This window comes from Petaurus breviceps, unplaced genomic scaffold (genome assembly GCF_028583685.1).
Source record: "Petaurus breviceps papuanus isolate PSGF00001 unplaced genomic scaffold, PetGlider_PUasm1.0 37, whole genome shotgun sequence".
In the NCBI taxonomy this organism is placed as follows: Eukaryota; Metazoa; Chordata; class Mammalia; order Diprotodontia; family Petauridae; genus Petaurus; species Petaurus breviceps.
This window is the reverse complement of record NW_027186296.1, coordinates 87,382,683-87,409,768: the sequence shown is the minus strand read 5'-3', so window position 1 is coordinate 87,409,768 and position 27,086 is coordinate 87,382,683. Positions and strand designations below refer to the sequence as shown.

The 27,086-nt window shown below is 38.8% G+C and overlaps 1 protein-coding gene across 2 annotated transcripts in view; it reads left to right on the top strand.

Annotated features, from left to right (window-relative positions):
- GPAM (glycerol-3-phosphate acyltransferase, mitochondrial) overlaps positions 1-10,744 on the top strand; it is a 44,851-nt gene extending 34,107 nt beyond the window's left edge. For both annotated transcript variants that reach the window (XM_069098957.1, XM_069098956.1), the window contains exons 18-22: positions 1,021-1,098; positions 4,179-4,319; positions 5,496-5,685; positions 6,019-6,077; positions 6,974-10,744. In XM_069098957.1, the coding sequence (XP_068955058.1) occupies positions 1,021-1,098; positions 4,179-4,319; positions 5,496-5,685; positions 6,019-6,077; positions 6,974-7,090 (585 nt within the window). In that variant the 3' untranslated portion in view covers positions 7,091-10,744. The remainder of the gene's footprint in view (positions 1-1,020; positions 1,099-4,178; positions 4,320-5,495; positions 5,686-6,018; positions 6,078-6,973) is intronic.
- The last annotated feature ends 16,342 nt before the right edge of the window (positions 10,745-27,086 follow it).

The following is a 27,086-nucleotide window of genomic DNA, read 5'->3' as shown; positions in this document are numbered from 1 at the left end:
CTAGAATTGACCATAGAGATGGTCTAGTCCTGTTCTAGCATTTTACAAATGAGGAAACTGAAAACCAGAATAATAAAGTTAAACTTTTATGTTCTTATAGGATGTAAATTGTTTCAAATTGTAGTAATTGCCTTATTTTATCAGTGTGGTACCAGGTTCTTTAGAGTGAACACAAATAAGTATCTGCTGAATTGTTTTGTTTTGGTGGTTTGTAATTGGTAAGTATGGCCTTCAGAGAGAGACTGTGCCCCAGTTAGCCATTGGTGACCATAGAGCATTCTAGACTATATTTTATCCTCTTGTTCTTTTTTTTTTTTTAAATTTTTGGAGGGGGGAAGGCTGGGCAGTTGGGGTTAAGCTCACACGGCTAGTAAGTGTTAAGTGTCTGAGGCTGGATTTGAACTCAGGTCCTCCTGACTCCAGGGCCAGTGATCTATTCACTGCGCCACCTAGCTGCCGCTTGTCCTTTTCTTATATAAGATATAATAAGGATCTCATGATTCCATGGGTACTGGTACCTGATTTTCTGTGTGTAATTTGAGGTGAATGGTTATATACTCTTTAGGCTGGAGATGACTATCTTCTTTTCCTTTGTGGAAATTTTTCAATGTTTCACTTCCCTGTCCATAAGTGGTACATAGCTACTTGATGTTTAAGGTAGTATTTTCTAAGGGAAGATCTTTCTGAAACAGAAGAAAATAGTGTATATATTCATTCTAAGCAGCTCTTTAGTCTGGTCCATTCGTTTGGGAGAAAATTAATTTAGTAAGGACCTAAGTACACTGGGTGCTGTGGGGGATGCTAACCTTGAAGAGTTAAAAAAAATACCTTTTTTTTCTTTTGGAGTGTATATTCAAGCAGAAGGGGGGGTGATTCTGAAAAAAAAAAGTCATTTAGGAGTAAGATATAATTTGCTTTGTCTGGTGGCATTTAAAAACTATAAAAATGTTTCTCAGCTACCTGATAAAATACTTTGATAAAAATGTGCAGAATGTTTACTGCTAAAATATTTTTTTTCAGCCTTGCCAGACATTTTACCAAATTTGTCATGAAGCAGTGGGAAGATTTATACAGTATGGCATTCTTGTAGTAGCAGAGGTAAGATGAATCATTTATCTTTATTTTTGGATCTGGCTCCTGGTCCTCTCCACCATTTACTTTCTACATTATCTCCTTATCAGTAGTACCATGTAGAAGGAAAATCTTAGTCTGGAATAACTTTAGATTGTTAGTACTAGTTTCTACATTATTATGGGTACAGTATGAAAGATACCTCACTGTGATCCATATTCTGTAGAACTTTACTAAGGTGAGATACCATGCATATGCCATTCTGTTTTGTGACATTCCCTGGCATGAGGGAATTTATCCTGGGAGGACAGAGGTTCCCCTTTTGACCCTTGCTTTATAAGACTGAGCTCTCAATGCTCAAGTCCCAGCCAGAGATTTGACTGTCAAAAGGGAAAATTTCATACCTGGGAACGTGGTTTATGCCCAAGGAAAGGCATGTGGGCCTGCCAGAGATGTCAAGGAAAACAAACCCATTACAGTTTGAATGCCATGAATAGTATGTTATAACAATGGCAGCCCATCTAATGTTCAGTTTTATTGAAAGATAATAGAAAAGTGTAGAGGGATGAAGGGGAGAAGGGAACCTGATATATGAGTCAGACATCTCCATTATTACCATAGGCTAAAACTCATGTAAGGGTGGTGCTATATTGGGGAGCACAGAGACATGAGTCCATTCGGGTGGTTTGGTCCAACAAGGTTTGGTCCCCTGGGAGTGGTATCCTCCAGGGCGGGACATGTGCTTCTGAGGAGGAAAGATCTGCTCCTGGGGAGGGGGGAGCTGTTTTAGTGGAAGGGAGTTATACTCCAAAGTGCAGAGGGATACTTAAACCCTGATTTGGTGACTGCCTAGATCTCGCTGATTTGCATGTCAAAGTTCAGGGAATGTAGGAGATTTTACATAAGCAAAGGGGGGGAAAGACAAACTGTGAGTTGACAAGTAGCATTTTTGGACACATAGCTGTCTATAGCAATGGTTTCCATGCATAGATTCTGTGAGGTACAACCTCCCTTATGGGGAATCTGTCATGGTGGTCTTATAACATTTGCACATATGCAATGTAATCGATTGTTCTTTCACTAAGTAACCTCTCCTTCCTTAGGAATCACTTCTTAACTACCCAGTAAAATTCTGGTAGCTACTATCTACTGAACTCGAGGACCCTCCTCTTCTTTGCTTAGTGTGTTCAGTACCTGACTTACAGTCTTTCTCATCCCCAACTCCTGTCCTCATACTGTGAGACTTCAAAACACCTGTTGGTGCTCCCCCAAAGATCCTAGCCTCCCATTTCCTCATTTCTTCATGGCCTATTCCTCCATCTCGCCTTAGCTGTGCATTGAGTTGTGTGATTTTGCCATCATCTGCAGAAGCACCACTTCCATGTTTCTGAGTTCTGAAATTGCCTTTTGTGATTACAATCTGTTGTCATTACACCTCTTCTTGTTTTTGTCCTCACCATACCTATCAATCCCTTGACCCCTCAGTTCTTTCACAAACATGGCTCCCTTCTCCTCTCTTCTCCACCTTGACCCCTTAATGAGCCAGTTCCACTTTATGCTGTCTCCTTATCTTAAGGCCCTTTGCCCACTCATCCTCTTGCTGCTCTTGCCTTGCCAAGCCTCAGCCTTGAATTATTCCCATCATCTTTTACCTTCCCAGGGACTCATATGCTGATGAATGAAGCTAGAGAAAACAATGGAGCAATCCTGACTAGATCCACTACAGATTTATGTTACATAATCCCAACTAGGCCCTCATGGGGGAAGACAATCCTTTGATACCTTGCTAATTGACTCACTATGCCAGGGCAGTTTTCCTAAACTTTATTCTTCCTTAAACCTCCCTTGCATTCTCAACTGCTTCACGTTTCACGGAAAAAATTGAGGCTATTCCTCAAGAACTTCCTCTCCTCCCCTCGTCCTCATCTCATATCACCTAGTCCCTTCTGCAGCTTTCTCCTCTTATACTCCTGTCTCACATGAAGTTATGGCCCTTCTCTTTGCTAAGGCAAAGCCCTCTACCTGCACAGGAGACTATTCAATCCCATCTTTTCCAGCAGATTATCCCCTCTCTTATCCCCACTCTCACTTATTTTCAATCTTTCCCTGTGTGCTAGCTACTTCCCTACTGCTTACAAACATGCCCATACCTCCTCTATCCTCAAAAAACCCTCACTTAATCCATTCTTTGCTAGCTATTGTCCCATATCAAATTGATCTTCCTAAAGTACAAGTGCTACCATGTCACTACACTATTCAGTTCCCTATCATCTCCAGGATCAAATACAAAATTTGGCTTTCAGAGTCCTTTGTTACCTCCCACCTCTTTCCCCTCATTTACTTTTCCAGGCTTTTTATACCCTACCCCCACATACTCTTTGATTCAGTGACTCTGGCCTCCTTGCTGTTCCAGACAATCCATCTGACTGCATGCATTTTTATTGACTGCACCCTGTACCTGTTGTTTTCTCCCTCCTTCTCCTTTTTCCTCCAGGCTTCCATCAAGTCCCAGTTAAAATTCCACTCTCTCCTTTCTAGTGCCTACCCTCTACTAAATTTCTCCGGTTTCTCCTGTTTATAGTTTGTACCTAGTTGTTTACTTTTTGTCTGACCTATTAGACTGGGAGCTCCTTGAGAGCAGGGATTGTCTTTTGCCTTGTTTTGCATCTCCTTTCCTTAGCTGGCACATTCCTGGCTGGCACATTGTAGGTGCTTAATAAATGCTTGTTGGCTTGGTGACTGACTGATTAATTTTGATTTTAATTGTAGTTCTGCATAGTAGAATTGATAGGGATATTATAGTGAGTAGTGGTAGACAAGCAGTTGGGGGGAAGGATTTATTTCAGCAGTGTCACTACTTGATCACTTTGGTTAGTGTTTCATAGGAATTTTAGGAAAAAACCAGATAGTAGCTAGGAAGCTTTTTCAAAATAGAGAAGTAGAGAGATTTGTAGCCTGGATCAGAGGGTTCAGAAGGGATCAACCAACCTGTAGGTGTCAGTTGATTTAATTGAAACTCAAATATTAAATCTTTTTATTTTTCTGTATTGTATGTGTGTGCTTAATTAGTGATCTCTGTTTGACTGTTGCACTTTTTTCCAATTTAGCAAGATGATCAAGAAGACATTAGCCCTGGTCTCACAGAACAGCCGTGGGACAAGAAACTTCACGATCCTTTGTCTTGGAGAAGTGATGAAGAAGATGAGGATAGTGATTTTGGTGAAGAGCAGAGAGATTGCTATCTAAAGGTATTTTTGAGTGAAATTTTGGAGTCTGTGGCAGTGTAATGTTGGTGCAATTAAAAATAGTGATGCAGTTTATCAGTGTAAAGGAAAAAAGAATTAGAAAAATCAGAAAGATTAATATGTACATAAAATCTTTTTGTCGATGAAAGGTTTTGTGTGTGTGTGTTGTGTGTGTGTGTGTGTGTATGTATGAGAGAGAGAGAGAGAGAGAGAGAGAGAAAGATCCCTATGCATAACATCAGCTGGCCAGTGTGGTTTAGTTTATAATAGGGTTTGTCAACTTACTGTAAATGTGCCAAATATGAAACATAGGTTGGTGTGTGTGTGTATGTGTGTGTATGTGTATGCATGTGTGTATTTGATTTCTGCCTAGGTTAGGTGCTGAAGTTTTCCCTTATTCCCCAGGCATAAAATGATCCTTTTGTGAATTCCCATAGTACTTTGTATCTTATATGAACTTCCATACTCTGCTTTCTGTTTATTTGTTTCCAGAGAGATTATAAATTCTTTGAAGGCAAGGACAACATCATTGTCATTTTACTTCCCCTCAGCCTCTAGAACATTGCCCTGCACAGACTTAGTGCTCAAAAAATGAAATTGCAACAAATTTAATTCTTTTCATTAAACAATTCTTAAAGCACTTGTTATATACTTGGCATTCTTCTTTGCATGGGTTCTGTAATAAAAATGAAATGGCCACCCCCAAGGAGCTTACTACCTTCTGTTGAATTTAAGCCTGTCCTTGTATCACATTCTTTATTGCTTGTGAAAGTCACTGATTTCACATCTCTTCCCTTACATGAACCTCAGAAGGACTGGCTCCAGGGGTCAGTATGGGGAGGTAGGAAATGGAAGTATCACATGGTCCTGGAATTTGGCTTGGGCGCCATATTGGATAACCTCTGCCAGCACTCTTTGGATACTTGACTTAAAAGATATTGTTGTTTATAGTTACTAATCTTTAGAGTGTCCTACTTCAGGGCTGATTATTTCTAGTAAGTATCTGTGTGTACAGAAATACCTTACCTTTTTTTTTTAAAGTGACAGATACTATGGTTTGTCCTTTTTAGATTCAGCCTGTTTTTTGAGTGGCTGTCTTAAATGGTTATCCAAAGAATGTTCCTCTGAGATTCAGTTTACTTTTTGTTAAATGATAATTTTTCCTGTTATATTTTCCAGGTGAGCCAGTCCAAAGAACACCAGCAATTCCTTACTTTCTTGCAAAAGCTCCTTGGGCCTTTGTTAGAGGCCTATAGCTCAGCTGCCATCTTCATTCATAACTTCAGTGGCCCTGTCTCAGAACCAGAGTATCTGCAGAAGTTACACAAATACTTAATAACTAGAACAGAAAGGAATGTTGCTGTATATGGTGAGTCAATTCATTTTTTTGTGAAATGAAGTTGGTGGTAGAAATGAGGAAAAGAACTTTTATACTTTGATTTATGAATATGATTTTAGGCTGTTGGAGCTAGAGATGGACCTTAGAGATATCTACCCCAACACATACATTTAACAGATAAGAAACTTGAATCCCAGAGGAAAGGGGCATGAATTGCTCAAGAAAGATGACAACAGTGGCAGAATTAGGCACAGAGTCCGTATGATCCTCAGGACATAAGGCTCTTTCCCTTCCACCTTACTGAGTTTCTGCTGATAGATGCCATGTTTCTCATCAATGTCTTCATTCCCCCTCCACACACAGCTGAGAGTGCTACATATTGTCTTGTGAAGAATGCAGTGAAAATCTTTAAGGATATTGGGGTAGGTATCCATTTCTGATATAGCGGAAATTTACTTTCAGTTTCATTCCATATGTATTTAGGTGTAACTATAACTTAAGCTACCCCTACAGTGCTTGGGGGTGGGGGTATATGTGCTTTTTCAGGATGACAAAGACATTTGTGGTGGTGGTGGGTAAGGAATATTTTATAGAATATTTTTTTTTGGTCCACATTCTTGCTCCTTTCATATGCTCTTTCTAAGGCATCTTTGTAAATAACAAGTCCATGTGTCTTTAGCACCATGCAAAAAATTGACTAAATTAGCAATTACATTTGGCTTTTACATTGACTTAAAGTACAATTATGACTATTTCTATTAAGTGAGTATTACCATGTGGCCTTACCTTAGACTTGCTGCCATTCAGTGTTATGTGTAAAATCAGTGAAGGGTAAGGGATGGTAGGACTGACTGATGATGGGAACTTTGAATCTACCGAAGTTTTAAGCCACTATTTTCAGGGCTATGTCCTGAAGTTTATTCACCCACAGTTGAAAGTGTTCTCTGTTTGCTCAAATTTTCTTGGAATATTTTTTTCCGAATCTCTTCTTTGCCTGTCATAGTCTGCTTTATATTCTGCTTTATACTTGTACAGGTGAAGTGGAGATTTCTTGGGAATATGTTATTTTCCATTTTCCTATCCCCAGCACCTAGCACAGTATTTTACCGTAATTGACATGTCATAAATTCATTTGAATTTAATCAAAGTAACAGACTGGTACAAAACTGTTATTGTTCAAAGCAGAGATTCACATCTCCTTTACCTTTGGTGGCTTTGTGGTTGTTGAAGTGACCAAGCCCCCAGGGTATGTGGAAGGCCAGAGTGGAAAAGAGATATAAAATGAGAAAATAACATGATCTATTTCCTTTTCTCTTAGGTTTTCAAGGAGACAAAACAGAAGAGAATATCAATTTTGGAACTAAGCAACACTTTTCTACCTCAGTGTAACCGGCAGAAACTACTGGAATATATTTTAAGCTTTGTTGTACTGTAGAAGAATGGTAGCACCTTTGCCTAAAGAGAAAAATTCAAGGGGTGGGGGGCGGTGAGGCCAGCACAGTCTCCAGGATTTCACTGGCCCAACAGTTTGAGGTGCCATTTTGTGGTAGGACCTTATCTGACTGGATCCATTGGAAGACAAGTGCCTTCTTCCCTCCACGGATTTGTGATAATCCTAATACCACAGTAATACAATAACCTACAGTTAACACTTGGATTTAGCCTCAATTTGCAAATCAAAATCAGTAGATTTAAAAGTGAAATCTCAGTAAATTATTTTGGATTTTATCGAATAGCTACATTTTAATTACTTTTAAGGTCTAATTACTGTTGACTTTTGCAGAAATGTAGTGATAAACAAAAGCCCCAAGCTTATTTAGCAAACTTAGTGCTTTTAGCAAATCCAGAAGGATTTTAGTGCTTTTAAAAATAAGTTAAAATCATCCAATTCACTGACTTTTTTACTATCTTTAAAAAAAATAGAGTAATATAATTTTTCACATATGCACCTTTTATTTGAAAGCTCTTTAAAAATTGGATGGGCTAATGTAAATTGTAGCCTGGGATCAGTGTTGTTTTCTTTGGGGTCTGTTATAGAAGACGTTTTAGAGCTGCATGAAATGAAATTATAGCTTAGGTCAAGAAGTTAAAATCACTATAAATAACATAGCAGGGAATAATAAATCAAGTAGTCAGAGTTCAAAAGGACCTGGCCAAGTATCTTTCACTTTTGCAAAAAGTGCCATTAAGTTTTTATTGACCATAGTATACAACTGATCATTCAGCTAGTGTTCAGGACCTCCTGTTTTATATTCCTCTTCATGAGGTATGCACCTTTCACAGCATTGTGTCTCTTTACTTCTTTCTGAAGTGTGAAGGAAATTGCCACCTTCTGGATTGTCCAGAATGGACTTCTTTCAGGAGTATCTGGGTGCTTCTTGGAAGACTCCCACCCAGCCGTGGATAGCTTAGCTTGACTTCTCGTCAGGGGGTGAGATCTGAGCCTAAAGTGCTGTGGCTGGAGGGCTGCTACTGTGTGGTGGACAGCATTTGGCTTTGTGAAAAACGCATGGTTCTTCAAAATTACAGGGAAATTACATGCCAAAACCTACCATGTTAAATGTTATATATACCACACAGTGGCAAATAATTATGAAAGGTTGTCTGTTTGTAATGGGCATGTGCCATTTGTTAGCAGACAGCGTAATGTATGTTAATTGCACTAATGTTGATGTTCCCTTAAGGATAATGTGACATTAAAATATTTTGTAATGGCTTGCTACTTACTCATCCATGGTATTATGAAATTAAGAGTTTTTTCCTAATGAATGTAGTGTATTGTCTTTAAATTTAATGTAAAATTACCAAGACTTGTTAATATTGACAACTTTGGTTTTCAACACTATTTAATAGTATCTCTTGAAAGATCAGGGAATTTTGGATACATGTTACTAACTGGCATCACATAAAACTTTTCACTTAAAATGCCCAGCAGTGATGCTGTAATCTTGTGATCATTCTTCTTAAGGGTCAAATTCCAAGTTAAATCACAATTTATTCTTTAATAATGCTTTCTGGAAAACTCAGCAAATGGTTATTTTGATAGTAAACTAATCTGAAGGGTTTGCACCTCCTTTCTGCTCCTTCTGCTCTTTCTATTCCAAACCACTGTTCTGGTGGGGAGGGGGGTATCATGATGAAATTCATGTTTTAACCTTCCAGAGTATCAGCTAGTCTAGCAAGGAATAAACACCTTTACATTAGTTAGGAAGAAATACTTAGGAAAGCTTCCCTTTTCCCTTAGTTTTGCTTTATCTTGGGAATCAGACTTTTTTTTTAAAATTCATCTTAGGGGATTTGGGGAAATCCAGTGAACTCTACCCTTTTTTTAACTCCTCAAATGTCAGTTCAAGACTTTCTTAGCTCTGTGTTAGTTTGCTGGTAAGCTTATGTGGGAAGGTTCACTACACAATCACTCAAGCAGGGATCTGCTGTGTACAACCTGAGCTTTCTTTGAGTAATGAATAATAACTTCTCTTTTTGTTTCCCATTGATACATTCTGATCCCTTCTGTCCCATCTCCTCCACTCTCCTCCCCCATCCCCCCATGACTTTTCTAGAAGTCCAGTCATATGCTTTGGAAAGTGAAGTGAATGATATTACCACTTAACTAACTCACTGTGAACATAATTATGCATGCTTTTTGTTATTAACAGGTGCTTTGAAAACTTTTTTTAAGGAAGAAAAATCTCAACCAAAGTACACTAATTCAGAGATTCTGACACCAGAGATAGTTTTAGAATAATGCGCTATTCAGTGCCTCAGTTACTGGAATACATTTAGTTCATTTGTAGTGAAACTGCATAAGACAAGAGTTCTATCCCACTTGACTGTAGCCAAAGCATACTCTTTGCTAACGGAGATATCTTCTGTGTAATTTTTTTCTTAAAGCTGGTGGCTTCCATTTAAGGCTAAACCAACTAGGTGCTTGTAAATACCTTATTATGGTTTACTATACCGCATGCGCTTATGTCAATCCAAGTGCATGTCCTCTAGGGGAAGACTGTGAGTGAAGGACAGACCAAGTAGTATGAAACTTCACTCTTCTTAATGACAGTGTCCTGTGTAATTCACACTTGGAGGGAAAGAATTACTTTTTTCCCCTCTTAAAAACAACAGCAACAAAAACCTCCAATAGAATGAAATCTGTTGAACTAGAGCAGAAAGTACTTTATAGATTTGAGAATGAAAGAGTTGAGATGTGTGAGGAGAATACTGTCAGTCTAAATCTAGATTATTATGAATTTAGATTATGAGCAGTTTGGAAAAGATTTATTGTATTTTAGACACTAAAAAAATCAGTGATAAAAGATGAAGTCACACTGAAGCAAAAGGTGATGCATGCATTTTATGTGATCATGTTGCAAAGAATGGGTGTATATGTGGGTGTGTGTACACATGTACACATGTACACACACCCACATATACACACACACGAATTTATATTCCCCTGGAGTTAATAAGCACAGAAAACTATTGTGATGTTGGGTTGCTAAAATGAGAAGCCTTTCTTTTAGAGGGTTAATCTCAATGTTGGTTTGTCTCAAAGATTTTGGATCTCTACTGAAAGTACAGAGCCATTGCTCTGATTTGGGGCAAATAGTTACATTCATAATGAGGACCTAGAAGTCAATGTAGGCATGGCTGAATGCAGATTGATGTGAACATGTAGTTCTAGAACTGGGAGAGGATGGAACCTGTCCATTGATTTTTATTGATTCTGGTTTGGAAAATTTAGAATGTAAAGACCAATTTGGTTCTTTTTAGGAGCTAGAGACTACTCGGTACCTTGCAGTTTAGTTTAATAGAAACTAATCATTACGTTTTGAAAGAGAAATTTTTGACCTTGTTCTAATATCTTGAACTCTGAAATGCCTTGATGGCAGTTTTTAAACTACTTGCCTGTTTCTGTATATAAAAACAACAACTTAATACTGTAAAAAATATTGATAGAAAAATGTAAAAAATAACTGTGAGTCTGTGAACTAAACCACTTTGGAAATGTTATCTAATTTCTATGCCTGTTAAATGTCATGTCAGAAGCACAGAAAAGTAGTTTTATTATAATAAATTACAAAATCTCAATGTGTTTCATGTCTCTGCACTTTATTTATTTATTGCCTTTTGGAGGGCAGTTGGGGTTAAGTAACTTGCCCAAGGTTACATGGCTAGTTGTTTGTGTGTGTGTGTGTGTGTGGGGGGGGTGGGGTGTTGTGTCTGAGGCCGGAACTCTGCACTTTATTTTTGAGAGGCAGAGGGGGGAAGCTATTACTTAATTCCAAGGTGGGTAGGATGAGGAGTGGAAGCACATCACTGGAAATCTTCATATTCCCCTGGTTTTATGAAAATCATTAAATTGTTACCTTTTTTTTGAGTGATGTCTGATTTCATTGGCACTGGAAACTCCCAGTGTGCAATGTTCTCCACCAATACAGATTGGCAGCATTTCTGTAACTTATAGTCTCAGCAAGTTGCCTTGTGGCATTGAGAAGTTGTAACTTACCCATAGTCAAATATAGTATTGCATCAGAAATGGCTTGACTTTTTTCCCTGATTCCAAGACTGGCTATGTCTCCATTGTGCCATATATTTTCTCTTATCAGAAACGAATCCTATTTATATTTATAAATGTAGCATGCACACTATAGAGAGGAGTAGCTCTCTAGGCATTTTCAATGAAGTTTTAGCTTTTGATACGTGTGCATTTCTTTTATTTGTGTAACTACTCTTGAAGGGGTACCAGTGACCTGGTCAAATGCAATAGCCTAGGCCCTAGTCCTAATCCTAGAAGATTAAAGTGTCAGAAGATTCAAGATACAATGAGAATTTTCAGCTTTTCAAAAGGATTGTTTTGAATTTGTACCTCTTGACTACTTAAGAGCTGATATTTAAAGACAATACACAGATATGAAAGATAGGGAGGCTAAAGTGTTGGGAGCCCCAGTGGTTACTAACAGTTGTTCAATTGGCATTGAATAAAAACTTCCATCAAAAATGGAGTGAGATAATCTATCCTGTATGACTTCATTTTTAATGGTATCATTACTCTCAAAAAAAAAGTCCAATTCATATAAACATTGACATTGCAGAGTATAGGTAAGAAATGGGAACAAGCTTCTATGATATTAACCTTCACAAGACTGATGCTCTGTCCTTTTGACCACCACTAAATGATAAATTACAAATTAACCTCCTTTATATTGGGATAGACTGCTAATTTTTGAGAGACCAGGGAAAAGGGAAGAAAAGGCTTTGGGGACACTTTCTGTGAAGTCATCAACAACTTGATTGTTTCCTGAAGTGATACCACCTTGTCCCAAGGAGACCTAGCATCTTTTCCACTGTGGTACTGTTGACCATGGAGCCCTGTGTTGTGGTGCTAGAGGGCTCCAGTTTATGGATGGGCAGGTTGATCAGGGTTAAAAGACCAAACTAGTTTATAATCTTCCAGGCTTTTGCTTTCAGTTCATAGAGCTTGTAAATGTCCTGTTTCTTTTTAGGGCTGTGAGAAACTAAGGTCAATCAATGCCAGTGGAGTCTTATCTGCCTGGGTATCCAGCTGGCATTACATTAATGATCACTGAAAAGTTCATCTTGAGAATGCTGTTTTGGACACAAGTCAGGCTAGCATTTCTTAATTTTTAGTGTTATATACTGGTTTTTGCTAGGTCAAATGCTTAAAATATGGGAAACCCAATTGTTCAGTATGTGATGTAACTTAGGTGAAATTCCTAGGATATAGAGATGGGGGAGACCTACTCATTCAGTGTGTTATACAACTGCTAAAATATAGAGATGGGGAAGACCAAAGGTGAAAACCTTTCATATTTCCTTTCTCCTGTGTGACCTCCCAGGGTTATCCCTGATCTCTTAGCATTTTTCTTTTCTTTTTTTTCTAAAGTAATTGGGATTAAGTAACTTGCTCAAGGTTACATGGCCAGTAATTTTGTGTGGGTGCCAAGTATCTGAGGTCAGAACCAATCCCAGGTCTCCTGACGCCGGGGCCGGCGCTCTTACTCATTGTACCACCTGGCCTCCCTTCTTAGCATTTTTCTGCTTTCCCTCTTTGTGAGGTTCATACACGGTTAATCTTAAAAAACAAACAAAAAAACTCCTTTGCTTGACTTCCTCCATTCTAGTTCCCACCATCTCTCCATTTTGTCATTAAAGTCAAGTATATATGCTTCATAATTGATGTTTTCATGTCCTAGCCACAGTTGCTTCCACCAAAACTGTTTTCTTGAAAGTAATCAGTGTTGTCTTTGCCTTTTTTTTCAATGCCCATCCTAGCAATTGTCAGAAGTGAGGGATGAGGACTAGTTTTAGGTTCAAAGACTCAAATACAGAGGTACAGAATTAGGGGAGAAAAGGATTCTCATAGCTGCATCCGCTCTCAACTCTGTTGGCGTCAGCTGAGTGGAGAGGGGTATGGCTAACATGCTTCAACCATAAAGAGATCACAGCCTTGGGCTGAATCTTTGTATGAGGCAAATCATCAGTAGCCAAAGTCCTTTGTGCTGTAGTTTGTCTGTGTTGGTGTCCTCCTGACCTTTCCCTGCCTCTCTCATCCACCCCCTACCTCGTTTTGAACCTTGTTTGTAGATTTGGATCAGAAACCTTCTAACCCCCAGACCTTTGTGGATTTCTGGCTTTGCACTTTGGCAATGCTTACTAGTTATTCTCTTAGGTTTCTGAAACTAGTGATCTTTCCATTCTACCACAAACCAAGATGTGGAGAGATTGGTTTTATGCAAAATAACATGATAAGTTGGAGAGTTTGGGCCCTGTCTCCTGATTTTCTGGTCTAGCATATTTTCTTAAAAAATTTTTTTAGTGATGCCTTTTGTACTTTACAAAGTCGACAGTCATTTTCTTCATCTCATAAACTTCCCCATTGTAACAAATAAAAATACTTAATTAAACTTGATCAACAAAATAACAGCATAAGCAATGTTCCCATTTTCATAGATTCTCACCTTGACCATGAAGAGTTTCACCATTTGTTCCCCTGGGCCCAAAGTAACCCAAGTTCACTTACCTTGTAGTGCTGTTTTTGTTTGCATTAGTGCAAATATGTTCTGGTTCTGCTAACTTTGCTCGGTACCAGTGCATATAAACCTTATATTTCTCTGAATTCTTCATAAACTATTCTTTAAGGCCCAGTGGTAATCCATTATGTATGTTCAGGCATTCCCCAAATGATGGGCACCCATTTTGTTTCTAGTGTTTGGCTACTGCAGAAAGTGCTTTAAACATTTCTGAATACTTGGGATCTTTCTGTCTCTCAAAGCCTGAGCTAGGACATCTTTCTTATCTCATCCAGATGCCACAATAGTTCAGTTTGTGAAGGGCCATGTCATTTGGGCAGAGGATTTAATCTATCTTTTGAAATTTTAATTCAGCCTTCCTTAAGTTCACTTCCTTAATTCAGGAAGTGAACTCTCTCTTCAAATCTCTTATAATACTCATTTTATTTAGACCTCTCCTTTGAATTTACACAAATTAACTATGATAAAAAATTGAATGTATACACCTTTGTTTTCTTTTTGAATTGTTGGCTCCTTTGTACTTGAGCCCAGTCCAGCCCCTGGAACACAGTAAGGTGCTTAATAAATCCAGTGGGATTGAATATATTTTCATAAAGGCATGCAAATGATGGCTCTTATAAATAAAGGTTCTCAAGTAAATGTTCTCATTAAGGTGTGGAAATTAGGGGTTTTGCTGTAATCCCTGCCCAGTCCTAGGATTTGTAGAATTCATTTGATTTAGAAAAGACTCTCAGAATTAAAAATTGCCAGAAAGATTGTGGAGGTTTCCAGAAAGGTGCTAAGAGCCCTGTTACCTTGTTTCATCCTACTGAGTTTCTGGAAGAGTGAGCAAATGACACCTAAATAAAATGGAGGGTATTAACTTGGGAGATGTATCAAGCCCATGCAAGTCAGGACACATCCTGCCTCCCTTTGAAGTCTATCACTGTGTTTACTGGGTTGGAAAATGTCTATTGGAGCAAAGGGAAGAGATGTGGCTGGAGGCCTTTTCTCCCAGGCCAGATCAGGCCAATTCAGATTGCTGTCCAGCCTGTTTGTCTGAACCCTGTAGAGTATCCTTTTATTGCCTCCATTGGAGACCTTGATGAGCTCAATTCTTTTGAAAAAAAAAATTTGAATAACATGTTTGTCACTGACTCCTGTTAATGAGATTCTGGTTGGACGTGATGCTACGGTTCTCCATGAGAGGCAAGGTTTTTAATGGAAAGTTTGTTTCAGATTCTAGATAGAAGAAGCTACTGAGTTTTTACCTAAAATTGGTTTTGTAAGAGGCTTCTGGCTTCATTAACTTCCCGCTGCATAATATCTCTTCCCTAAAGGCAAGATACAGAATGAATTAATTTTGAAGTTGGGCTAAGTTAGGCAGTTCAGTGTAATTCTTGGCAGTGGTCAGAATTTTAAAAAAACACCTTATTTTTGTGTCAATGGCTTCATGTTCAGGTTGCTCTACATAGTTCGTTGTGTGGCTTCTGTTTTTGAGATCCATGGTATAAGTCTACAAGGCCTAGCTGTTTTTCAGTTCCATTTTACCAATGACAAAATCTCATTGGTGATTCAAAATATATCTTTTAGAAACTATGGGGAAAGACTGAGAAAGAAAAGAAAATCAGGTTTTCCTACATCGTGAAGGAACTGGGATATATTGAACATAGCAGGGCAGTATGGGTATAGCAGTAAAAGCCTTTGAAAATTCCCAGTGAATCTCATTTGGTGAAGTGAGAATACTCCTGAAAAGCTATGTGTGAATCAAAGTCTTGAAAATAAAGAATAAAATGTCAAGTCTCTAGGAGAGTCACTCATTGAAGTCATTAAGACTTGGGTTTATATCTCACCCCTGACAAATGTCCAACTATAATCAAGGGTTATTGTGAAGATCAAGTAAGTCAAGAAGTGTGGATGTGTTTTGAAAAGCATAAAGCAATTGTGTGAATGGAAAAATGGAAAATTATTTTTCATAAGTTACAGAGAAGGTGCTGATCTGCATTGGGGGAGGGAGTCTCCTCACTGGGACTTTTCTTTGAAATTCCCTACACTAGTGAAATTAAAGGTTATGTTCATATCCCTATCCTAATATTTTTACATTAGGTTTTGTTAAAATGGGGTCCAGTGTCTGATACCTAACTTGAAATTGGCTTAAAAGAGTACCATAAAATTAGTGTTTCTGGAAACATACTGTCCAATATAGATTGTTGAATTAACTTCTCTTTTCCAGGTCTGTTGCTTACTATATGTGTGACCTTGGGTAACTCCTTTAACCTCCCCTGGTCTCAATTTACTCATCTGTAAAATGGAGTTGGACAAAATGATCTTTAAGAATCCCTTCAGTTCTAAATCTCTGATCTGTGATTATCTCAGACAATTCCCCTCCATGTAAATCATGTTCTTGCTAAACTAGAATGTTTGCCAACCCCTTGCATATATTAAAGCATTTTCTTATCTTTATTTCTTTTTATTATGTCATTCCCTATGCTTAGTACAGCACCCAGCACATAATAGGCACTTAATATATATTTAATGATTTGGAATGTGTTCCTAATCAATATCTGCCTGTTGGAATTTTTCAAGGTCCATCTCAAATGAGACTTCCTCTCTGATGTGCTCGGAGACTTTCTCCTTCTGCCTTTGGGAATGACTTTTCCTTTTCATCTTTATGATTCTACATTCTGATTTGGAGTTATTATGTAGGCAACTTTAAAAAGATATATTTGTATATATATGCATATACATATATACACATGCACACAAACATACACACACATATATGTGTACAAATACTAAATACTACTTTACTGTGAATTTACTATATGATATTACATATTAGAGGGGCAACTAGATAGCACAGTGGATAGAGTGCTGGGCTTGGAGTCAGGAAGACTCATCTTCCTGAATTAAAATCTGGTCTCAGACTTATTAGCTGTGTGACCTTGGGCAAGTCACTTAAACCCTATTTGCCTCAGTTTCCTTGTCTGTAAAATGAGCTGGCAAAGGAAATGGCAAGCCACTCCCATATCTTTGCCAAGAAAACCTCAAATGAGGTCACAAAGAGTTGGATGTGACTGAACAACAGCAAATTACATATCAGATTGTTGTGGCCAAAAAAAATTTATCTTCGGTTGGCCAGACTATCATGTGTTCCATTTTGAATTTTAATACAGAGGAAGCTAGTGGTGAAGTGTAAAGAATGCTAGATTTGGAAAAGATCTAAATTTGAATCCTGCCTCAAATACTTACTAGTTATAGAACCCTGGGCAAGTCACTTAACCCTGTTTGCCTCAGTTTTCTCATCTGTAAAATGAACTGGAGAAGGAAATGGCAAACCACTGTAGTATCTGTGCCAAGAAAATCTCAAATGGGGTTAGGACAACTTGGACATTACTGAAATGACTGAACAACAACTTTCAGATTTGAGGCCCAGACCTCTATCATCTGAGATATTATGATCAATATCATCATCATCATCATCATCCTCATCATTATCATCATCAATACTTTTCCAGAGCACTGATAGAGTGTTACTATCAACCATCCATATGGTTCTGAGCTAGGAGAATTACCTTGAGAGCAGCTCCCATGGGTATGTGAGGCTGCTCTGGGGACAGGATTCCAAGGAATGAGTAAACCCAATGGACACATGGAACACATCAGTTTTTGTAGCACTCCCATGTAGTGAAGAGACCACTCACTGGTCTTGTAGTGAAGACCATGGTGCAAATCCCAGCTTTGCCATTCCTTAGTTGTAAAACCTTGAGCAAGGTCACTTCTTGGGCCTCAGTTTCCTCTTCTATAAAATAGTGAATGTGACTACATGAACTTAAAGGTCTCTTCTGGTCCTGATAATCTGAGAAAAATTTCCACATGTACCTCCTTTTTTACTTCCTTGTCTCTAGCATAACTGCAGGTATCACTGTAGTGAGGCTTATATAAGATCAGAATCCCAAGTTTTCTCAAGGCAAATCTGACAATATTCATACCTGGAAGGGAAACAAGGACTAGCTCCAATATCATTGGAGTGGTAATCTCTTTGCTCCTGGATTTAGTGTAATAATGTTGAGGCCATGTTCCTAAATCCATCCATGTACTGATGATACAAAGGAAAAAGAGTCCTGGGCTTGGAATCAGGCAACCTGGGTGTGAATCCAGTTTCAAATGCTTACTAGCTATGTGAGCATGAGCAAATCCCTTAAACCCTCACATCCTCCACTTCTTTATTCATAAAACAAGGATGTAAATACGTGTATATACCAATCTGTTCATCTTTATGTCATAATTCATTATCCTACCTTCTGTCTTGGACCGAGGACTAGAACCTACCTCCTACCCTAGGGCGTTGGGCCTCCAGATCAGTGAGGATTCTCCATTTCTAGCTTCTGGGAATAGTAATCAAACCCATACTCCCATGCCTAGAAAGGACCTTTCAATCAATTGTTCTATGGCTCAATTAAGCATCTTTGTGACCTTACAGACCAAAACACCTTTCTCTACTCATCAATCCCTATCTGTACATATTTTCTTCTCTTATTAGGAAGTAAGCTCCTTGAGGGTAGGAGCTACATTTTTTTTGTATTTGTATTCCACGTTTCCTTACTCACCAATCCCTATCATATGAGTTTTGCTATTCCATTAGAATGTAATCTCCTTGAGGGTAGGAACTACCTTGGTTTTTTTTTTTTTTTTGTATTTGTATTCCCAGGACTAAGCATAGTAACTGTCATATAGTAAATACTTAATAAATGCTTCAATCAAGTTAGCTATCTCACAAAGTTGTCTTGGTGCCAGCCTTCAAGCTGTCTTCTTAAGCTAGTGATTAGCAGTGGAAATGTCCTGTTACTTCTGATTTAGAGCTGGATATCGTAAGAGTTGAAAAAGAACCTTAGAGGCAGGGGTATGCTGGCAAGTGTCACAACTGACTCAGAAGAGGGGGAAAAATGCACATACGATTTAAGTTTAATCTGCTTTATTAACAATTTCTCCATCACTTTCTAGTTTAGAAATCAATAGAACAATAAATCAAACCCTCATTTGTGTTTGCTTGATATCTGAGGCTTAAATGCTTAAATTAAAATTTTAACAATTGGCCAATTTGAGTTGGCCCTACCAAACTGCTTCTTAGAGGTCAAGAATCAAAAAGAGAAATGTTTGGAGTGCTCTGAAAACCTCAAAGCTACATGTGTTTCAGATGTCATTTTATTATTTGTCTAATTCTGATGTTTTTCAGTGGAGTTTAAGTTGAAGTGATCTTAGTATGATAGTCTGAAGATTATTCATAGGTGGATACAATAATTGCTTTTTGTAATGGAAGCATTCATGAGGATGTGATTTCATCTTCTATTGGCTCATTAAAAGTGTTTTCAGGGCCATTTCAGTAGCGGATAGGAGGATGGGGATGACATGTATTTGACCAGATACACATAGGAAAAATCAATTCAGGTGCTGATATGGTTATCAAGGTGCTCAAAGATTGGTTTTCAAGATATCTCTTAGACAGTAAGCTTCCAAAAGAATAGAACGGGTCACAGATAATACAGGGTGTCAGTGCAGCTTTTAAAACTGCAACGAGGCTTTTGGAACACCTCATATTACCACCAACCTAGATCCTATGATTGTATGAACTGAGAAGAAATCAGCAAATATTGACTCCTATGATTACTTCTCCATTGCTTGAAAATCTTTGAGGATTTTTTTCTTACTGATGAAAAAAATGGGAAGGGAGCAGGCAGACTTTTGTAGATGATTCTTAACAGTTATGCATGCATTTGCCTGAAAGGTGTAGAGAAAACCGGATTCCCCTGTGTTTATATGGAAACAATTTGATGAAGAAAATACAGTCTTAAATACTCTCTTCTAGCATGGCATTATAGTCACATGTGATTTCTTGATAGGAGAGATAACTGAAATAACTCTGTTCAATGACCATTGGATTACTAATGTTCAGTAAGTTATAAGACAGTGAGACATGCTCAAACACATTCACTAGCATCACAGAATGTATTCTGTGGAAAATTCAGATATATACTTTTTTTGTAGGCGGGAAGTAGATCCTTTAGTTTGGGTGTGAGTTTGTGTCGACTGTATTAAGTCATGTAATACCATGGGTTCTCTAGGAGATCCTTGGCCACTTGAAATAAATCAACTGATCCACACAGGAAAAACAAAATGGATGAAGAATGTATGATGCTCTGATCATGATATGCAGTTGGGTGGATGTCCCAGGTATCTTCTATGAGAAATTAATGAACAGATATGGACAAGACTGCTACAGAATAAGAATACACAGATATACTGTTATTTAAACCCATGGAAGCAGTGCCCATGGAAAGCACGTATCCACAAAAAAAATCTAAGTATCTAAAGCCAATAACTCAAAAACAAACAAACAAGCAAACATACCTAAGTAATTCTCTAGTTATTTTCAAAGTCAGCTCATCTGCAAGTGAACATTGTCCTCAGTGTTATAGGAATGGCTTCATTCATCACTCATTCATTCAATAGTAACTGTGTGTGCAAGGCACAAGGAAATAATTCCATATTGAGTTAGGAAGGGCCTTAGAGATCACGCAGTTCAGCCTCTTTGTTGTACAGATGAGGAAACTGAGGTCACAGAGGTGGAGCAGATATCACAAGGACACCCAGCAAAGCTCGGATTTAAGCACCTCGGCTTAATAAAGATATCACTTCTAGAGAACTTTCTTGAGAAGTCATGTGCAAATTGAATGCTTTCTCAGCTACACTAGAGGAGCCTTTACAATCCTACTGATTCCATTTGCAAAACAAATAACTGTCTAATGTGTCTTTAAAATATGATTTTTAATTATTTTTTAAAGCAAACCTGGTATGGAAGGAAAGTGCATCTATAGTGGTAACTATTGATGAGGCAGGAATACATATTCCTCTGTTGTCCACAAGGTGGTGCTGTCACTTCACATTATTTTCTGGCACAAACCAGGCAGATGGTATTACAGTGTAAAACTATCCAAGAAATCAAATGTTTCCCTGGGTGACTGGACGTTGTGAGGCTGACTCAGCCAGCCGGGTCATAGATTGACTTTAATGGCAGTTGATATTAATCTTAATAATGCTACTTATTTATTGCCTGTTTGAATACAGTGGAGCCCAGAGCTCCCTAGACTACGGGACAAGAAGTCTAGATGCCCTGGTTCAGCTACTGATTTGAATGGGTGACCTTGGGTAAGTCATTTGAACTCTCTGATTCCTACTCTGTAAAAATGAGAAGGTTGTACTAGATGATGATTCCTCTGACATTCCAAATCTAAAATAAGACCTAGGATTTCATCTTCCAGTTGCTTCAGTTTAAAAGAGTGAAGTAAGTAGGGAAGCTGAGTTTTGAAAGAAAGAAAGGGATATGAATCAGCACTGAGGATGAAGGAGTCTCTGGTGAATTGCAGAAATAGGAAAATGGAATAAAATAGTGTGCCTGCGTGTGAATAGTATACAAGTGAATCACATTGTGGCAAAACAGATATGCTAGAGTAGTAATGACTTATGTCAGGGAACAGTGAGACATGTTGAGTGTTAAATGCAACCACTGGGAGCCTTAAGGTGTAGATTACTTGATAAAGGTTAATATTCCGTCCAAGTGATGTAATGGTATTCTTTGGAGCCTATGTTCAGTCCTTAAGGCCACTTGATGGGGTTAAGATTCCCTCACTAGCTCTCAGCCCTTGCCAAGGGAAAGTCAAAGTGCTGCTGGAGACCCAGGAAAATGCCCAGGGCACAGGTTCAAGCTTCACCATGCTGCTGAGGGAGGGACACAATGTGAGGCTGTGGGGATAATGGGAACAAGGTCCTCCAGGAAGTGTTTCCATGCAGTGGGTGGTCTTGGTGTTTGAAAATGCCCTTTAGAAATGGGTTGCAGAGAATTGAGTTTGAGTTTCTCTCTTACAGCAATGATTATGCTGCATTCTGAGGGAAATGCTAACCCAGGAGGGTCTCACTAATCTTGCTTAAGTAGCCAGCACCAATTCCTTGCCTAACCTACCTCTGTCCCCCCATAGAATGCTTATTTGCTCTGGATCTGACATGAACTCAAATAAAAGCCTCTCTCTGGATTTCTATGGGGTTTCATTTCATGGTTGAGAAGTGCATGGAGGGGACCTGATCCAGTAGAGAATGGGACTATCAGTACAAGTTTTACCTATCTGTGGTAGAAGCTGGAAAATGGAGGCAAGGATCAAAAGAACACAGTAAAATAAACATTTATTAAGCAAGTACTCTCTACCAAGCATTGTGCTAGGTAAAAAGGGACACAAACAAAAAAATGTAACTTACATTTTACTAGGGATGGGATAGGAGCTGATTACACACATATGTATGTATAAAAACTTTTATTTAGCAATAAATTGGCAGTATTTCATAGTAGCCAGAATGCTGAATTGAGAAACAGGAGACCTTTGCCCATAGGTGTTATTTTACTGCACTTGGTCTCAGTTTATGCATCTGTCAAATGGGAGAGAATGTTATTTAACATATTTAACTCACAGGGTTGTTTTTGAGACTCAAAGGAAAAAATGGAAATGATGTTTTGGAAAGCAGCAATCATAAGACACATGCAAGGAATCGTATTTATGAAAAATCGAATTTACATGACTGTTCTATTAAGTAACCAATTTTTCTAGACATTTAAAATACCTTGGATATTTAATTCTTCTATGGTATTTAAAATTATGGGCATTTTTTTTTATCAAGTGCAGCATCCAGTTGCATCCAGTCAGCTGAATTCTGAGGAGAGTTTGGGGGCCCAGCAGCGAGGGAGGAAGCAGCTGCTATGGAAAAAAATGTCAGGAACCTCTGACTTTCAGCCAATTTATTGTGATTTATCTTGACTTTTCCCATTTAAGGATTCTTCTTTTTCTGGATGGAAAGAGGTTTTATTTTTCCCTTTAGAATCTCAGAGAATGTCAGAGCTGGTGGGAACCTCAGAGATAATGTGATCTAGGACCTTTATTTTGCAGATTAAAAAAAATGAGGTCTAGATCAAAGCTGGGACTTGTTCAAGATCACCCAGCTGACTTCCAGTGTTGATGTTGGGTTGGTACTTTGGGATTAGTGCTGTCCATGGCAGGTATTTGAGTGGCATGACTTCAGAGGCCTTTGGAAGATTTTGAAACCTCCTACCTTCTCTTTCCTGAATGATGCCGGAAGTTTTCCCTTTAGAGGTTTTTTCTTTTGATTTAGATCAAAACAAAAGCTAATTCTGTTACCTAAATACAGGCACCCTAAGGGAGAATACACATTAAGCCTTCTCAGTTGTTCACATATTAGTGTGATTGAGTAAGTGTAGATCTTTTTCTGAGAACAAGTGAGGCAGTGGAGGTGGGTGGGGGGAGCAAGCATGAGTCACGTGTGGTCCTTAGAACTTGGAGGTACCTTAGACTTTGCCTAAATCAGACTTTTTGGGGAGATTTATCTGTCTTTTGGATTCTTCAGTTTTGCAGATGTAGAAATTTAAGCTTAAAACTATGAAGAGGTTAAGAGTATTGATTCTTTCTGGGGTTTGATGCTGGAAGGGTGGTCCCTGTAGGGGAAAAAAGGTGCAAAAATGGGAGCTTGTGGGTGAAGTAGAAGGACAAGACGACTTCATGTGCTTCACAATTTAATGGAGAGTCCCTTCTGCTCAAGCAAAGCTCAACATAATGTCCAAGTCAAGAAAGTGGTCCCAGCAGCTCTGGTTCTGCCGGGAATTCGAAACTCTTCCCCTTTTCCCGCTAGAGGGCACCAAAACACCTTGCTGAGAGCCCCTACTTTGGTCTGCTCTGAGCACTCACACCCATTGTCCATATCATTGTTCCAAGAGACAGACACATTGTCCTGCCCTGGGCTACCAGGGTTCTTTAAAGTTGACCCAGGTGTCCAAAGGCAGTGTGGTAGAATGGAAAGAGAGTTGGTTTTGAGTTAGTGGATCTTGGTGTATGACCTTAGACAAGTAGTTTACCTTCTCTGGACTCCAGTTTCCTACTGTGCAAAATGAGGAGATTGGTCTATATGATTTTTAAGGCCCCTTCCAACTCTAGGTACTAGGGATAAAATCAGTGTCTCCTTATGCCTCTCATGCTCTCCTCTCTACTCTGGTCTCCACTGGCCATCTTTGCCACAAATCAATTTACTTCCCTATCTAGGATCCTTCATAGCTGTGTAGTCCCACAAGGTGGAGAGAGCTCTGGTCCTTGCCTCTGTTGGGGAAGAGGACTTTATGCATAATGTAGAGGGAGCCATCGCAAGGAACATGTGCAGGGATGGAGCTGGCCTCTTCTAGTGGGCCACATGAGCTTTGTCTTTCCTCACTCTGCAGAGCCCACAAAGTGGGTGGGTCTTGTGTCATGGGTACCAATTAACCATTGGTTAAGTACATTCATTAGTGAGGGAGCAAGAACAGCTGCGGTCCACTGGAAGGGGACCAGAATACTGGCCCATCCTCATGCGTCCTCCATGAGATCTTCTTTCCCCTTCACTGATACAGTTTCTATAAGCTTATGGAACGTCTGGCTCAATTTCCAAAGTTACTTGATTGAACAGATAACAAATCTACTGGGAAATTAATTATTCGCTAATAAGATCTGTAGGGAGTCAGAGGTGCAGAAACAGGAGCCTGTTGGTGAGGTAAAAGTACAAGACAACTTAACCTGCCTCACAATTTATTGGAGGGCTATTTCTACTTAAGAAAATAGGTCAAGGACTTATTATATCTCGAGGTCTTTGCTAAATATGATAGGCAAACAGAAGTTTACATCTTGATCCCCTCCTTCTAGGAATTAAAGTCTAGTTACATGGCATACACTTATGAAACAAGAGAGAACAATATCAGACAATATAATTAAGTTCTTAGCTTTTATATATTTGTATCGTTGGAGTTCAGAGAAGAGAGAGAGACCACTGAAGGATGATACAACCAGAGAAGACTTTATGGAAAAGGTGAGACAAGCAAGGCCTTAAAGATTGGGTTGGTTTTGGAGAGTTGGGGAAAGGATGGCACTATAGGCAGAAAGCTATTTTCTGCCAACACCTCATGGCATCTCCTAACTAATCTAATAACCTGGAAATCACTGGTTTTTAGTCTTAAAAGCTTCTGTGTGTGTGTATGTGTGAAATTTGTGAATTTAGAGCTCACAGGATGTGCCCATATCTTTTCTTCCTGGAAAAAAAATTTCTTCCATTCAAGAGAATCACAATTCCCCCCAGGGTATTACAGCATTGATGTCCAACTCAAAAAAGATGCCACATTCTTTTGGCATGATACTCTACCTCCCATCTCTGTGTCTTTGCAGTGGCAGACCCCCATGCCTAGAATGTTCCACCTCCTCACCACTGCCTCTTTATTTCCTTGGCTACCTTCAAATTTTGATTCAAATACCACAGGAGGCCTGGAGGAGGCCTTTCCATGTCCCCCCAGATTCTAGTGGCTTCCTCTCTAAGATTACATCCCATCTACTGTATAGGCATTGTGTATATGCCTAGTAATTGACCTATGATTGCCTCGTTATTAAAATGTTATTTTCCCCAATTAGAATATGAGCTCCTTAAGAATAGTGACTTTTTAAAATTAGGATTTTTAAACTTTTCATTTTATTTCCAGTACAATGCCTGGTACATAGTAAGTACTTAAGGAATGTTTTTAAATTGAAGATTTAGTACCAAACTGAGCCTAGACTTCTCAGGAGGCAACTGGGACCCTCTGAGGTACATGGTGCCACCTACCAAAGCATTAATGATTCAGAAAAGTTTTGTTTCTCCAGAAGCCAAATCATCTCCAGTGCTTTGGTAGAGGGGAAAACCTGTGCATTCCAGCTCAAACACCATTCAAGAGTATCACAATGCCCCCCAGGGTATTACAGCATTGATGTCCAACTCAAAAATCATCTGGGATTGGTACATAAGGATCCTGCAGCATCAGAATGACTTGGTTTTAAAATATAATGCTATGTTTTATTGTATTTGTATTTGTTTTGTTAAGTGTTCCCCAATTACATTTTATTTGATTTTGGCCTAGGGAGTGATGGGGACACATGTAACCAGTGGGTCATGTATTTTATACATCTGGCCTACAGCAATCCCATAAGCCTACAGAATCATGGGAGAGAAAAACCATGCCCAGGATGGCTCCAGACCACAGTTTAATTCTTGGAAAATTGATAAATCAGGCATCTTATATAGGATTTACATAGGGTAAGTCTGAAAATTTTAAACTGTTTAACTTTAATAACTTAGGCCATTGGCCTGACAGAAGTTGAATAGCATGATGAAAAGATGGAGTTGAAATTAATTTGAATCAAATCAGTGAACATTTATTAAGTACTAATTACAAATCAGATTCCATGCCAGGGGCAGGGGATAATCAACCACTGTCTTTTAGGCAGTTATGTTCTATGGGAGGTGTTTGGGGCAGGGGATGGTGGAAGAAGTTACAACATGTAAACACATAAATGCAAAGCAATTTAGGAGGAATAAGGTACTAACAATTGGGAAGGTAGGTGGCAATTCGGAAGATTTCATGGAGGTGGTGGCATCTAAAGTGAGTGTTGTGGGTAGTTAGGAATTCTAAGAAGCAGAAACAAGGATGACACATTCTAGGCAAGGGGAAAATGACTGTTGCAAAAACACAGAGACAGAAAATGGGGTGTAGGGTTTGCACAACAGTTTGAAGTCCAGTTTTACTCGAACATGGAAAGGAGAGAAAAATGAAATAGGTTTGGAAAGGTAGGAGAGAGCCAGTTTGTAAAAGGTTTGAAATGCCAGACTAAGTCATGTGCATTTTATCTTTGAGGTAATAGGGAACCACTGAAGATTTTGGAACTGGGGAGTGACACACTCAGACCTTTGTTTTAGGAACTTGGATTTGGCAGTGATGTGGAAGATATGTTGGAGAGACAGAAACTTGAATCAGGGAGGTCAATTATGAAGCTATTTCCATCAGGACTATATGGTGAGAAATGATGAGGAGTGGAATGATGGTGGGAGCTTTGAGAGTGTTGAGAATAAATTGACAAGCATTTATCAAGGACTTGCTATGTGCAAGGCACTATGCTAAAACCTGGGGATACAGAGACAAAAGTAAGCCAGTCCTTGCCCTAAAAGCTCATGTTCTATTGAGGGAAATAACACATATGGAAGGTATATGAAAAAGGGGACAGATGACAGAAAAGTATAAGTAGAACTGAAAAGATTCTGCAAACCATTGGATGGGGTTAGGTTGGGAGAGTGAAGAAGCAAGGATAATAGGTTATGATGGTTGGTGACTAGAAGGATGGTGCTATCAATAGAAATAGGGAAATTTGGAGGAGGTCTGGGCTTTGGGAAGAGATAAAGAGTTCTGGTTTTTGGGAGGGCATGTTAAGTTTGAGATGATAGGAAATATAGCTGGAGATGTCTAGA